The 14,107-nt window shown below is 37.0% G+C and overlaps 2 protein-coding genes and 1 long non-coding RNA gene across 4 annotated transcripts; all 3 read right to left on the bottom strand.

The window, feature by feature from the left end:
* Positions 1-479: 479 nt before the first annotated feature.
* LOC137723739 (uncharacterized) lies at positions 480-1,583 on the bottom strand. Its single transcript, XM_068462930.1, has 2 exons — positions 1,248-1,583; positions 480-1,096 (listed from the first exon to the last, which is right to left on the bottom strand). The coding sequence occupies exons 1-2, from the start codon at positions 1,379-1,381 to the stop codon at positions 835-837; spliced, it is 396 nt and encodes a 131-aa protein (XP_068319031.1). The 5' UTR covers positions 1,382-1,583; the 3' UTR covers positions 480-834.
* Positions 1,584-3,759: 2,176 nt separating this feature from the next.
* On the bottom strand, positions 3,760-4,390 carry LOC137721676 (uncharacterized). Its single transcript, XR_011066699.1, has 2 exons — positions 4,187-4,390; positions 3,760-3,968 (listed from the first exon to the last, which is right to left on the bottom strand). It is a non-coding gene; the product is annotated as an uncharacterized lncRNA (long non-coding RNA).
* Positions 4,391-5,780: 1,390 nt separating this feature from the next.
* On the bottom strand, positions 5,781-13,645 carry LOC137722551 (protein HASTY 1-like). Of its 2 annotated transcripts, none has more exons than XM_068461581.1 (22): positions 13,354-13,645; positions 12,914-13,015; positions 12,093-12,236; positions 11,926-12,006; positions 11,770-11,839; positions 11,569-11,639; positions 11,331-11,494; positions 11,159-11,230; positions 10,798-11,038; positions 10,620-10,682; positions 10,249-10,512; positions 9,752-9,865; positions 9,504-9,630; positions 9,251-9,420; positions 9,070-9,171; positions 8,512-8,615; positions 8,135-8,429; positions 7,744-7,988; positions 7,136-7,639; positions 6,704-6,998; positions 6,407-6,590; positions 5,781-6,196 (listed from the first exon to the last, which is right to left on the bottom strand). In XM_068461581.1, exons 1-22 carry the CDS (start codon positions 13,471-13,473, stop codon positions 6,117-6,119), a joined length of 3,612 nt encoding a protein of 1,203 aa, XP_068317682.1. In that variant the 5' UTR covers positions 13,474-13,645; the 3' UTR covers positions 5,781-6,116. The 2 variants fall into 2 exon arrangements, with proteins under 2 accessions (XP_068317682.1, XP_068317681.1); XM_068461580.1 differs by having other exon boundaries at positions 9,070-9,174.
* Between the last annotated feature and the right edge of the window lie 462 nt (positions 13,646-14,107).

Consider the following 14,107-nt stretch of genomic DNA (forward strand, 5'->3'; position numbering starts at 1 on the left):
TTTTAAGCCAAATTCCTTCGATTATGATGTCCTATTAGCACTTGAAAATTTTATGATATTTTGTTATTTTCATACTTCGTTTCATATTTGTATTCCTCAAAAATCTAGGGTAAAAGGTATTATAAGTATCCTAGGGAGCTAAGGTTTGATGTATTCATATTATTCGTTAGACGTTGACCTTTTTTCATATTCTCACTGTGGCTTTCATTTCTTACGTATTAAGATTATCGTTTGATACATTTTCTTTGTCACGTTTGCTTCTTAGTGCTACTTTTTCAAACATTTACACATTCATTCACCAAAGGATAAACATCTTGAAATATTTACACATTCATAATTAATTAACAACGTACCAAACCATGTGCTTTAGAACTTCAGAATTTGGTAGTATATATAACGCATCGGTCGAGTATTTTGTTTCGATATTTTCAAATTTATATGTACGAGTTTATTTCATGCAAAAATGAAACAAAAGTAAATAGCAAATTATAAATTTAAATAAATTTAAAACTCAGTACTGACTCAAGATTACAACTCAGTAATGACTGGAATTAAAGACTTGTTCTTCTTGACCCCAGGATCCGAAAAAAGGTGGTCGCCTATGGTTCGATCTCAATTTAACGGTAGCTGATCATTTAATTTTTTTTATTGTACTTTCTTCTCGAATATTAAATTAAACTCAAACAGTAAATGATCACGAATTATTTGGACTCGGAATTTAGTCGGAATTACAACTCTATTTCTAATTCAAGGTTATTGTACACATTCCTGCTACTATATAAGCTGTGTATGCGACACAACAGATTTGTGGAAACTCAAGCCTGCTTGTTGATCTCATGGAGGTGGTGGTCCAGGCGGGCCAGGCTGACCGGGGGGGCCAGGTGGGCCAAAGGGAGCGGGAGGCCCTGGTACAGGTGGGCCAAAGGGTGCGGGAGGCCCTGGTGCAGGTGGGCCAAAGGGTATGGGAGGCCCTGGTGCAGGTGGGCTAAAAGGTGCGGGAGGCCCTGGTGCAGGTGGCCCAAAGGGTGCAGGAGGCCCTGGTGGTGGCCCACCAAAGCAGTCTTGCAATAACCAGCAGCAACACAGAAAACTCACACTGCAAAACTCCCATAAACAAAATGGTCATTTACTCAACATTTTACAACAATTTATTTCGCATTTTTTGGATATGGTATGTGCATGGCTTGGGAGAGAAAGAGGGAGAGAAACGAGTAAAGATGTAGATTTATATATACATATATACGTACCACGCACCAATGAAATCACAAAAGCCACCGAAGAGAGAAGGCGGACCAGGAGGGCCGCCGAAACCAGGCGGTCCAGGAGGTCCTCCGAAACCAGGCGGTCCAGGAGGTCCGGGAGGACCTCCACCAGGTCTCATTGGTAGTTAAGCTACGCACTTACTAGGCCTATACGTACGACCACCTTCTTCAACAAAACGAAGCCTGCAGAGAATAAGGTTTTATGCATCGCAGTGCAGTGCAGGGAACAACTTGTACAAGTTCTTAAGGTTGATGATAGCTAGGGTTTATAGGAAGATAGAATTAGCTAGACTATACCAGAAGCAACTACTGTATATATTGTGTATGACCATATCCTCCAGTCCAGTTTTAAACCTTTTCTTTTTATCATCCAACATTTTTCTCCTGCCATTCTTCCCACCTACCATTCACAACTAAAACTGCAGGTTCATGTATCAAATGACACGATTTCCATTCATACTTTTGTATTTTCCTGTTGAGATCGGAAATTTTTTGGTATTTACTGGTGTATAGTATAGTATATACAATTAAAATTGCACGTTCTTGTATATATCAATTCATGATATGATTTCCAACTTTTGCATTTTCTTGTTGAGATTGAACAACAGAGATTTTTCAGTATACAACGGTGTATAATATAATATACATAGAATTTTGGTTGTTAACTCTTGAATTAATTACTGTATCATTGGTCTCATCAAACGCTTTATTCATTTGTTGTATACAATACAAGAAAGCATGGTAAAAGTTTGGTCGAGGGATATGAATTAGTGTAACTTTCTCACAATACTGAAGGATGACCGGCAGGAAAGCTACTCTTATTATATTTTTCATATCACATTTGTACCTTATTTTTAATAAAAATAAGACTCACCATGTGTTGATGACCCAAACTAACGCCGCGCCACTTTTTATAAAGAGTTGTTAGCACGACATTGTTTTAGGTATAACGGTGTAATAATGATACACAAACAACATATGTCGGTACCAAATCACAGTAATGACTTGCAAACAAGGAGAAAGAAATAAAATAAGATTTAGAAGAGGAGAAGAATTGAGATTAATTTCTGTGGCTTTTACCCCATTTATACCAAAACGTTTTTCTTGAATTGTAAGAAGTTTAGGGGGTGTTTGTTTTCCATCACTAAAATTCACTAGATTGTCCCGTGTTTGTTTCCCACACGGCCTAGATTTAATGAGACTAGCTCTCACTCGCTTCGACTAAAGAAGGGACTAGCTGGTCTTAGCCAAACCCCCCAAAAACCATGGGATTGCTAATCCCATCTCCAAAGACGATCGCACGCTGCAAGTTTATGAACGTTGCAAGTCTGCAAGCATGCTTCTGGGCAACTCTGTTTGCCAACCCATTTCCCAGATCTGAAACCCAGCCTCACCACTGCCTAAATCTCAACACCAAAATCCAGAAAATTAAAAAAAAAAAAAAATGCAAAACGATAACAACAATCCTAATAGAAAAATTCGTCCTTATTCTCGAAAATTCCCAGAAAATTCCGAAGAGAAATGGATAGAGAAGGGGAGAAAGTAGCTTTGGACGAAGAGAAATGGAGAGAGAGGAGATAGTAGTTTTGGGGACGATGTTGCAGAGGAAAAATGATATTGAAGGTTGTGGTTTTGCAGGACAAAATATGGAGAAAAAGGAGTGTTACTTATGGGGACGAAACTAAAGGAAGAAAAGAAAGAACTCTCCAGAAAGAGTCCGGAGAGAGATTGAATAAAAAATTAAAATATTATTGAATTAATAAAGGGAACGGAACTAAAGAGTGTTCTAGACACTTTAGAGACAAAATGAAAAAAGATTGAATAAAATATTATTAGATTAAATAATATAATATTATAGTTGTTACTTATCCTTCTTTTAATCCGTCACTATATCAAACGCTTCATTAAGTTGGTCCAGTTTAGTTTAGTTTAAGCTAATCCAGCTTAACCTCGGAAGCTAGTGTAGTGCAAAATAGTCCGGTGCAACAAACGCACCTTTACAACATTGTGAAAATGACACGAAAATATAACTTACAACTGTTCGATCGAGTATTTTGATTCGATATTTGAAATTTTATAATCGATTTGATTTCATGCTAAAATTAAACAAAAATAAATAGCTAATTATAACTCAACAATGTCTGGAATTACAGACTTATTCTATACCGTAGGATCCAAAGAAATGGTGGTCACTTAATTTTTTTCATTGTACTTTTTTAACGTTCGATCTCAATCAAATGGTAGGTGGTCATTTAATTTTTTTTCATTGTACTTTATCCTTCAACATTAAATTAAAGAGAACGAAAGGTTTTCGGTACTATTTACTTTAACGAAAAACTATATTTTTATATTAAAAAATCAATTCTGATACTATTCACTTTACCCTTTATTTTGTTATTATCGTTAAAACTCAAAGTTTTCAAATCCCTTTTATTAATTTTTCTTAAATTAAATCGATCACAATTTACATGGACTTTGGAGTTTAGCAGAACAGGACTCAGAATTACAAGTCTCTTTCTAATCCAAAGTTATTGTACATGCATTGCTACTAATATATGCGGTACAATTGATTTATGGAAACTCAAGCCTGCTTGATGATCTCATGGAGGTGGCGGCGGTCCAGGCGGGCCAAAGGGTGCAGGAGGCCCTGGTGGTGGCCCACCAAAGCAGTCTTGCAATAACCAGCAGCAGCACAGAAAACTCACACTGCAAAACTCCCATAAACAAAATGGTCATTTCATCAACATTTTAGAACATTTTATTTCACCTTTTCGGATATGGCATGCGCATGGCTTGAGAGAGAGAGAGAGAGGGAGAGAAACGAGTTAAAATGTAGATTTACGTACAAAGATAATATCATAAAATTTACAAATTGATAACAAAAACAAATCAAAAGATGTTGATTTACATACATATATACTTACCATGAACCAATAAAATCACAAAAGCCACCGAAGAGAGGAGGCGGACCAGGAGGGCCGCCGAAACCTGGCGGTCCGGGAGGTCCTGGGGGGCCTCCACCAGGTCCCATTAATGGTAGCTAAGCTACGTACTCACTCTTATAGCCTATACGTACGACCACCACCTTCAACAAAACGAAGCCTGCAGAGAATAAGGTTTAGGGAATGGCAGTGCAGCAGGGAACAACTTGTACAAGTTTTAAAGGTTGATGATACCTAGGGTTTATAGGAAGATAGAATTAACTAGACTAAACCAGAAGCAACCGCTTAACTGTATATATATCCAGTTTTAAACCTTTAACTTTTTCTTTTTTCATCCAACACTTTTCACCTGCCATTCTTCCCGCCTACCATTCACAACTAAAACTGCAGGTTCATATATCAAATGACACGATTCCCATTCATACTTCTGTATTTTCCTGTTGAGATCGAAGAACGGAGATTTTTTAATATGTACTGTTGTAAAGTACAATATAACATACACAACTAAATTGTACGTTCATATGTCAAATGATGATATGATTCCCATTCAAACTTCTCTATTTTCCTGTCGATATTGAACAACATAGATTTTTCAATAAACACTGGTGTATACTATAATATACAAGAATTTTAATCATTAATTCTTTAATTATTGTATCATTAATATATTCAACACTTTATTCATTTGTTGTATGTTACACACGAGAGCATAATTTTTGAAACGAGGGCTAGGAATTAGTGTAACTTTATCGCAATGGTGAAGGACGACCCTAGGGTTTAGGGTTAGGGCTAAAGGCCCGAACTAACGAACGCGTGCCACCTTTGTCAAAGAGTCGTTGGCACGACAGTGTGTTAGTTGTACCGGTAGAATTTTACACAATATACAAACTACATGTACACGTGTAGGAGAAACAAATGACAGCGATGACTTGCAAACAAGGAGAAACAAATAAAATAAGAATTAGAAGAGAATGGAAGAGAAGAAATATATAATATATAATATATAATGAAGATTATCTTTGTCTTTTACCCCATTACACCAAACACGTTTTACTTGAATTATAAGAAATTTGCAACACTCTGAAAATGATACAAAAATATACCTCACAACTGTTTAAATTTTTTATTTTTAATCTCGATCATCTGTTTAGATATTCTATTTTCAACCTCAATCATTTATTTAGATTTTTTTTCATCCAATTATTTATTTTCGTACCATTCAATTTTACATAGTATTGAAGAAATTTTTTCACAATTTCTATCAGTTTTGCAAATGTTTAAAAAACTATCATATAACCCATCTCGTTGTCGTTTTTATTGATTTTCCAAGTTCCCCACTTAAATATTTAATAATAAAAAGAAAAAAAAAACCTTCTACGGCTTAATAAAAAGTAAAACTGCTTTCAACATAGTTTTTAACATTTTTCTTAATGCCTATGGAAAAAAAATGTGGACTAACACGTGGTTTTTTAACACAAAATTATTTTTGTGACATTTTCGCATGTGAACAATGATTGGTAGGGGTTGCAAGGTAGGAAACAACATTGATGATATGCACATGAAAGTTTTGGTTTGAGCTTTGAGCTCCAAACAAGCCAATGTTAAACGGCAACTGCCCGATGTGTTTATGTTCTAATCTGCCAAACCTTTTTTCTCTCTCCGTTTTCTGATTAGTGCTATACAATGAAATTTCAGTTTTGAAATCCTAATTTTCATGGCAATACAATACAACATAACAGTGTCATGGAACACTTCTAAACGATCGATCTTGTATTCGAGGTAGCTTCCGGGAGTGGACAAAGTTCCGTAGACCTATGGCCGAAAAAAATGAAACAGCTCTCGTACCTCATCATATTCCAAACATGTTTTCCTTCGAGTTGATTTGATTTCTGTACAACACATCACACATGCATCACAATATGGCTGCCAGACCAACGGTCTCTCCATCGTCCGCTCTGGTTTCCTTAGTGTTGGCCGTGCTGCGAGGCCTCGCTGAAATTATGATTGCAGCAGGTTAGTAAAAATATACCCGGTTGACTAGCTGTTGCATAATTATAAAGTTTTTTGAATGAAAATATATCTCCGAATAGGAAAGGAAAGGAAAATATTGAGTTGAACCTCAACCTAAATATGAAATGCAGAAAATCTGGGAAAAGAAACAGAATGGATGAGATGATGGTGAAGTCAGCGAAGTGGGCTTACTTGATACATTTGTTATGACGTTGACGCTTTTCTGAACAGCAAGCGCTTTTAACTTGTTTCCAGTAGCTAAGACAAGCAAGCTTTTCATATGTTGCTTTTGTTCTTTGGGACTAGATGTCTTCGTCAAAGCTTCTTCAAACGCAAGCAAATCATGTTGTTTGATACAAGGGAGCGAGAGCAGAATCTGGGCAACCCAAAAAGCACGACAATTAAGTTTCTTATGGTAATCAGTAATTAGAGTATAATTACTACCAGCATAACCCAAAATATTAGATAGCACAAGGTATCGTAACTAACCTGCCTAGGAGTTGGATCTCTTTCACAAAGATGTATGTATATATCACGACAGTGACCAATCAAATCGGCACTGATGAAAGCATTTGACTCAAGGGCTAAACCTTGGATAATGGCAGAAAATAGATCCTTAGAAACAAATTGTAGGAGCTCCACACTATTTGTCGATACCGCTAAACCAATCAAAGAAGAACAAAAGGAAGAAACTTTTGTCATGGCTTCACCATCTGTCCATGTAAAAGCTTCTAAACATATCTGCAGCGCCGGAAGGGCAAGACCTTTGTGCTTTAAAAGGAAACTGTAAACGAAGAACACTTTAAGAGCAGAGAACTTAGGGAAAAAATAACATTCACAAAGTTATACAACTACTACAGTACAGATTAACAGAAAAGAACTTAAGAAACCTAGATAAGAAACTAAGTCAATCAAACATACCCAACCATGGAGCTTGATGCGAACGCATCCAAATCTTTGAGGGAAGATACGTCAACACGATGAACATGCCCTGAGTGCTCCAAGGAAGGAAGCCCAGTATTTAGCTGCGGCGAAGCTATAACAGAGAGGAGTGAACAAATCTCCCGTGTTAGATCCCTAAGTAGCTTTTCTTCCATTACTTCCACTTTTAAGTCCGACCCAGCTAGTATGGCATGGGCATCTGGGACCTTTGCTCTCCCTTCATGTAGAAGACCAGACCAGGAGCAACTGAGAGCCTGTTGGGAGTGTTGAAATAATGGGAGCAAGAGCCTTTCCAACCATGCCTCCCACAAATCCACAGGACAAAATTTAACCAAAGGAATCAAAACTGAATGAACAAGCAGCCGGATATGCCTGAATTCCATTGAATGTATATTCTCCACTAGAGCTAGAGCAACAGATTGACTATCCAAACATTTGTAAAATGAGTCCCCAACAGTGGTTGCCAGGCCCAATACATTGTACCTACAATTATAAAAAATATCTTAATCATTAAACGAAAGAAACCTACAAAAAAGATGCATTTCAAAGAAAAAGTTTCAAACCAACTCAAATATAGGAATACATACCCACTGTCTCTGATACCTTTCAACCAATTTCGTATGTCTGATTCATTTGACTCCACATATCCTTCCTTACTTGCGCTGATCTGGGATCCATTGGCGAAGGCTATGGTACCCTTTAGCAATTTAGGGTTTCCTTCACCAAGAAGACTGAATTTCTCAACATCACTCATGGTCATTGCAGCTTTAATCTCTCCAGGTAATATTTGGAATACAGATGGAGACCAAAGGGAATGTAAGACACGAAACAGCTGCAGATCAACAACATGCATCAATTATTACCTTGTAGTGAATAAGTTTCATAAGAAAATGGTCGAGAATGTACAACATTTAAAATAAGTGTGAATTGGGATTTAGGAATTTTAAGACAGCTAGTTTTCAGGAGCAGCATGCTTACTTTTGGAAGAGGTGGCAGCATCCATGATAGATGAGAAGCCATTGGGTGCAAGGGCATAGAACTTTCTGTTGAATTGTGTTGTAGATTTGACTGGGCTTTTCTGGTTCCACTTCTCTTAAGTGCCTTCTCAAAGAATGTGATAGTGTGGAAAACTGACCACATAACTGGGGTCTCGGAGCACAAGCGAACAAGACCAAGTGGTTCAGATAGATAATTATTTTGCCACTCAATCTGCGTCCATTGCTGGCTTAAAGGTTCTAGTAACCAGGCCAGAACTTCTTGCTGCTGCTGAATTCTGTACAAAGTTTACAAATGTTCAAGAGCAGAACCATCTGACAATACAAATACATGGTCAATTCATGCAAAAGAAGCATTACCCAGCAGCAGAAGCCATGACAAGAAACGCTTCACCTAAGAGATTGTGTTCACCACGAAGTAAAGAACCTTCACTTTTCATATACGCCATGGTGTCAGCTATACCCTACATAAAATACCACATGAAAAAGTCAATAAACAGAATGGTATTTTCGAAATCTAAAAGCATGGGTTCTCTTCAGTAGGGCATGCACTTGTTGACTAAACTCTTTTGTTTTCCCTCATAGAGACCCTCGTATATTTACAGATCACAACTTTAATTTGGGGAGCATTTAAAAATCTTATTTCTGATATACATTATTCTTCTGGGAAGCAAGACTACATGCCAATGATGTGGATACAGATCTGTCAATTCTTGCAACAGTTAGGTTGATGTAGCCAAAGTATGCTATTCAAAATATTGGAGATTCTACGACTGTAATTGCTAATAAAAATTACTCTGAGTGATTTAATTTAATTCTACGTCTTTCTTACCAGTGGCATATACTATATGTGTGAAAGTTGTGTATACACAAGACACACCAGAAAATTCAAGGATGTATCAAAGAAACACGAGTCACCTTCATGTGAGGCAGAACACTTGTGTCAGCAGTTTTGGCGATACGAATAAACGATGTACAGATTTGCAGCCTTGCATACCGTGCACTACTTGTAGATGGATCCTGCTGAATAATAATATGAATTCAAAGATTCTCTAAAATACAATGAATAACAAAACGAAATTAAATAATTGAAATCGACCTTAACAACAAAAGGGAGCGAGTTTAGGAGCTCAAATAATTTATTAATGACACTGCCCACGGCATCCGGAAAATACTTCAAAAATGAACCCATTGCATCCAAGTAGTGCCCAAGTACTTCCACAAGAGCTGGCTCAGTCCATTTCAGAGAAAGAAGTTGCTGAAGCAAACCTTCAAGTCAAGAAACAAGTCATGATAAGAAACTCAGGATACAAAAATTCCAAAGCTCACATAAAGAAATGTTTAAAATAAACCTTCAAATATTCTGCATAGTCCAAGTTGAACTTCAGAATGACCCCCGGCAATTTCATTTGAACCATCGAAAATAGTGCTTACAACATTTTCTAAAGCCAACTGCATGCTTTCCATCACAGCTAAGTCCTGAAATTAGACAGAGGATGGAGATTTATAAGAACCATCACCGCAAGGCTTGCAAACAATACTGGAATGCTAGAAACTCAAAAGATAGCAAATTGAATTCTGAAAGTGCTTGTAACCAAACCTGAGCAGGCATTGGAGAAAGCAAGAGGCTTTTGATGATTGTCTCAATTCTTTCAGAAACTTTAGAACCGGCTATAAGAGGCTTGTATAAGGCAACCAACTTGATCAGTTCTAACTGCATTAAGAGCATTCATCAGGGAAGGAAACTTTTGAAAAATGCGGGCCAAGGAAGGTCAGGTGAACTATTTTCAAGACTTCTTCTAGTGTAAACCAGAACAAAGAGAAATTTCTTATATGATGCAAGACAGCAATAATGGTCAACAAGAAATGAAATGAGCTAGATTTCAAGGTTACTTTAATGGATCCTCTAATCTGAATGGCAATTACTAACAAAGTCAAGGAATGTACCCATCCATGTATCTGTACATGGAATTAATTATTTAACAGAATCCTATTCCAGAGAACCTATACATGTCGTGCAAAATTTTATGCTTACTGAACTGAAGAAGCATGAGCTAACGTAGAAACAAAAATATCTAAGTTCTATGAACTACTTACCAACTTCGAACGATACTGGCCAAAAGTCCCCTTGTCCTCAACATCATCACTCCATAATTCCAACTGCCCCAAAGAAATTGTTGTTCCGTGAATTACTTTTTCTCTCTTGAGCATGTGTTGGAAAGATACATACAGAATTGCACTACATATTTCATCATTCAAAAAACTTAAGATTTTTCTCTTTTCAAAATCGACCGGATCAGAACCATCTCCAGCTGAGCGAGCAACAGCCTTTGGCTTTGACATCAAGTCTCTCATTAGCGCCTAAACATGCATATAAACATGAAAGACAATTAAACATGGTATGTAGCGTATGAAATAGTCTCAGTTACTGGTACATTACAGCAATGATTGGGAAATTATCTTCATACCAGCCAAAAGTTGAGAGATTGAATATGAAGAGCTAGCTTAAAATGTTGGAAAAACCCCAGCATCTGAAAATAAAAAAGAATAAAATTAGTCATATTCTATTTCAATAACCAATCACTTGTTGACAGAACCAAATGAACAAGCAGCAAAGAGTTGCATATAGCCCGATGTTCTAGTTACCTGTTGCAAATAAAGTGGTAGCACAGCTCTATCACCAGCAATACATTGCAAGTTTGTGGAACCCAAAGACACCATACTTTCACATATATATTCCACAAACTCAATATTGCTTTCATCAATTACCCCAGTACCGGAGCTAGATATGTACAAAAATTCTTTGGAGACATTCATCAATATTTGAAAGATATTACTGATTGCAGAATCAAATTCGGGAGCAGAGGTATCATCAATAGGTCTCTTCCTGCATGACATAAATCGGGATAACACAACTGTTACGGAAATGTCTTAAGAAGTGGAAAACGCATAATTTATAACTATATATATATATTGAAAAAGCAATTGACAATACTATATTTCGTACCTTTGGGAAACAAGTTTGAAAAACTCACAAGCATGAAGACGAAAGTCAGGTGAAGAAAGTAAGAAACCACATCTGTACAGAGAGAGAGAGAGAGAGAGAGGAGATAAGAAAGAGACACTTGCCAACAGCTTCAAATCAGAATCCACCAAAACTTCAAAGTAGGATACCATACCCATGAATTATACCAGATTTAGCAAGATCAGGCAATGGAGCCCATTCAGAATATGCACTAACAGCATTCAAAGTAGCTGTTACTGTTGCTGCATGTTGTTTTGCAAGGTCAAATTGTTGTTTTCCTGCTTCACTCAACGCAGCTCCAAAGTGCCTCTCTAGTAACTGCACATTTTAATTCATTAGTACAACTCCATTGTATGCAACTTCTTCTATTTAAATTAAGGAGCCAGACATACAGTGTATAATAAAGGCAAAATTTCAGGTAAAGATTGGGTCAGCCCACGCAGCAATAGCCTTCTCCGATCTCCTGTATTAACCATTAAGAATCAGGATAAGGTATGCAGCAATCTAAATCCAGAGAACAAGCATCACGTGCATACACACACGCAATTCACAGGCAAGAGGAAAGAGTGCACAAGACACATTTCTGAATAAACCTTCCAAGTCTTCATTGTGAACAGTAATATCTTCAGGAAGCCACCTTAGCATCATGGAGACCAACTCAGCCTAATATCAATGAGGAGTAGAAAGTAAGGTGATAACCTAAACATGTTTTGAATGAAAGAGAGTGAACAAGGAGGAAAAATATTTACTTGAATAGGACCCTTGGAGGATAATGAAACCAAAGTTGGAAACAATTCTTGCCATAGATTTAGTCCTTCTCTTCTAACCATCTGCAACAGATTAAAACAGGTGAGTATTACAATGGAAAACTAACCATTGGCAGTTTCAATAGAGTCAAAAGAACTGATGTGTAAACCTCGGCAGTCAGGGCTGCTGTCTGACTTTTTAAAGCCCACTCCTCACTAGGACTTGCAATATCAGACATTAAATCAACTGTGATATTTGCAAAGTTTCTACGCTCTGTAGGGCTTAGTTCTTCCCACCGCAATCGGACCAAATGCTGCACAAAAATATGCATATTCTTGTTACACTAATAATACCACAGAACTTTACATGGTTATATAATTAGATGCTAAATGTTTCAGATAGAACTAGAAAGCGCAATCATACAGGGAGACAGAAACCTATTTTGGAAATTGTAACAAGAAGTTTACATCAATCAGGGTTTTGGCATTTTCAACAGAAATTGAGAATTATCAGGAAACTGCTTTTACATCTCAGATTGTAAAGCTTCAACCTTTTCTTTTCTAGAAACTTTGTGCCGTTTGAACACTATGTTTGTACCCTGCCCTTCTTCCTTTATTATGATCCCAATAAGGTTGGGGAGCAAAACTTAAAATATGACATCAAGTGCAAAGTAATTTACATTGCCAGGAGCATTTGGATGTTAAGGGAAACCAGTCCCACGACCTCTTGATCATAGATCGTATTATCAAATCATCTCCAACAGTCCAACAAGACCACTTTAATAGTAAAAAAAATATGATATAACCTCATTACATTATTGAAGAAAACAAAAGAATAAATGACGCGGTTATGTTATAGTTCCTAATAAAAGCTGCATTTTCAAATTTCAAATTTGAACTCCCGACAATGGCCTTTGGATCAGACGAAAATACTAACATAGTTACAAATCAACAGAAATCTGTATAAAGAACATTCCTTATGATCATATACCTGTAACATCTTAAATGCATGCAACCGAATTTCGGAAGACCAATCCTTCTTCACTAGAAGAAACGCAGTGTTTGCCAAAATCCGCACATCTCCAGTCTTAATCTGCACAAATTGAACAGAAGGAATAATAAACAATGGAAGATGAGACAGCTGCTTAAACCAAGTAACAGATTGCATAACATCATAGCCTTTCAACACTTCAAAATACCAATTAACATACTGAAACTCCACCCGAAAACAACGAAATCATCCAATAAACTCCTTCAAATTGAAATTTTACGAATGCGATTAAAGAATTTACATTTCATACTTTTCATCCAATACCCATTTAACAAAAGCAACCAAACTACAAATTTTTAGAGAGAGAAAGACAAGTTATAGTTCTAATAAAGCACAGGTAAAGTTTCTAGTCAGAGAAAAGAGAGAGAGAGAGAGAGTACCGATTCGAGGAAAGCAACGGCTGCTTTGCGGGCGTCGGGAGTGGAGCTCCAGTCGAGAGCTACGGCAATGGCTTGGGCGACGCTGCTAGCGGCGGTGTTGCTGTTGCTGCTCTCTTCCATTGCTTTTGCCTTCTGGTTTCTATGGTATTCGCCCCCGAGAGTTTTTCTTGGTTTCTGCAGAGAGTAAGATGACGATCGTGGATTTTTCTGCAACCGAAAGAAAGAACCCACTGTGTGTGTGTGGAGGGGCGAGAGAGGGAGGGAGAGAGGGAGGGAGGAGAGAGAGCTACGGAAGTTTTACTGGCGGTTTTAGAGAGTGCTCAGTGCTGTTTAGTGGGGGTTTTAATTTAATTTAATGATCTTTTGTCGTGTAGTTTTTCTTCTTTTTTTTTCCGTTCTTTGCTAACCAATTTCAATTAAATTTTTTATTTTAATTTGCTTGCAGTTGAGGGTTAGATCAGTTGAAAAATCGTTAAATTTTTCGCTTGCCTCCATTTAAGTATGTATCTCGTGTCAACAGTGAATGCATTAGGGTTGAGTTACGTTAGATAAGTTAGACTAGTTTGTATATCCCTCTGAATTAAATTTAAACTCGTTTTCATTTTGTAAATTAGAATAATTTAAAATGTGTCGATTAAAAAAAGTTGGGTTTTGAGGCACTGCATTGTGTTCATTTATTTTACTTTTTAGGATTGAAATTTTTTAAGATGTGTGATTTATCTAAAATAAAACACGTTTGTTGGGAAGATACTAA

Source organism: Pyrus communis, chromosome 17 (assembly GCF_963583255.1).
Source record: "Pyrus communis chromosome 17, drPyrComm1.1, whole genome shotgun sequence".
Taxonomy (NCBI): domain Eukaryota; kingdom Viridiplantae; phylum Streptophyta; class Magnoliopsida; order Rosales; family Rosaceae; genus Pyrus; species Pyrus communis.

Excerpts from the sequence above, each read along its gene's own strand:
- LOC137723739 (XM_068462930.1), bottom strand. The coding sequence starts at position 1,381 with ATGAGACCTGGTGGAGGTCCTCCCGGACCTCCTGGACCGCCTGGTTTC. Across the intron at positions 1,097-1,247 it reads TGTGATTTCATTGGTGCGTG|TGTGAGTTTTCTGTGTTGCT; the intron begins GTACGTATATAT and ends GGAGTTTTGCAG.
- LOC137722551 (XM_068461580.1), bottom strand. The coding sequence starts at position 13,473 with ATGGAAGAGAGCAGCAACAGCAACACCGCCGCTAGCAGCGTCGCCCAA. Across the intron at positions 10,513-10,619 it reads AATCTCTCAACTTTTGGCTG|GCGCTAATGAGAGACTTGAT; the intron begins GTATGAAGATAA and ends ATGCATGTTTAG. Across the intron at positions 6,999-7,135 it reads GCATCAAGCTCCATGGTTGG|TTTCCTTTTAAAGCACAAAG; the intron begins GTATGTTTGATT and ends CTTCGTTTACAG.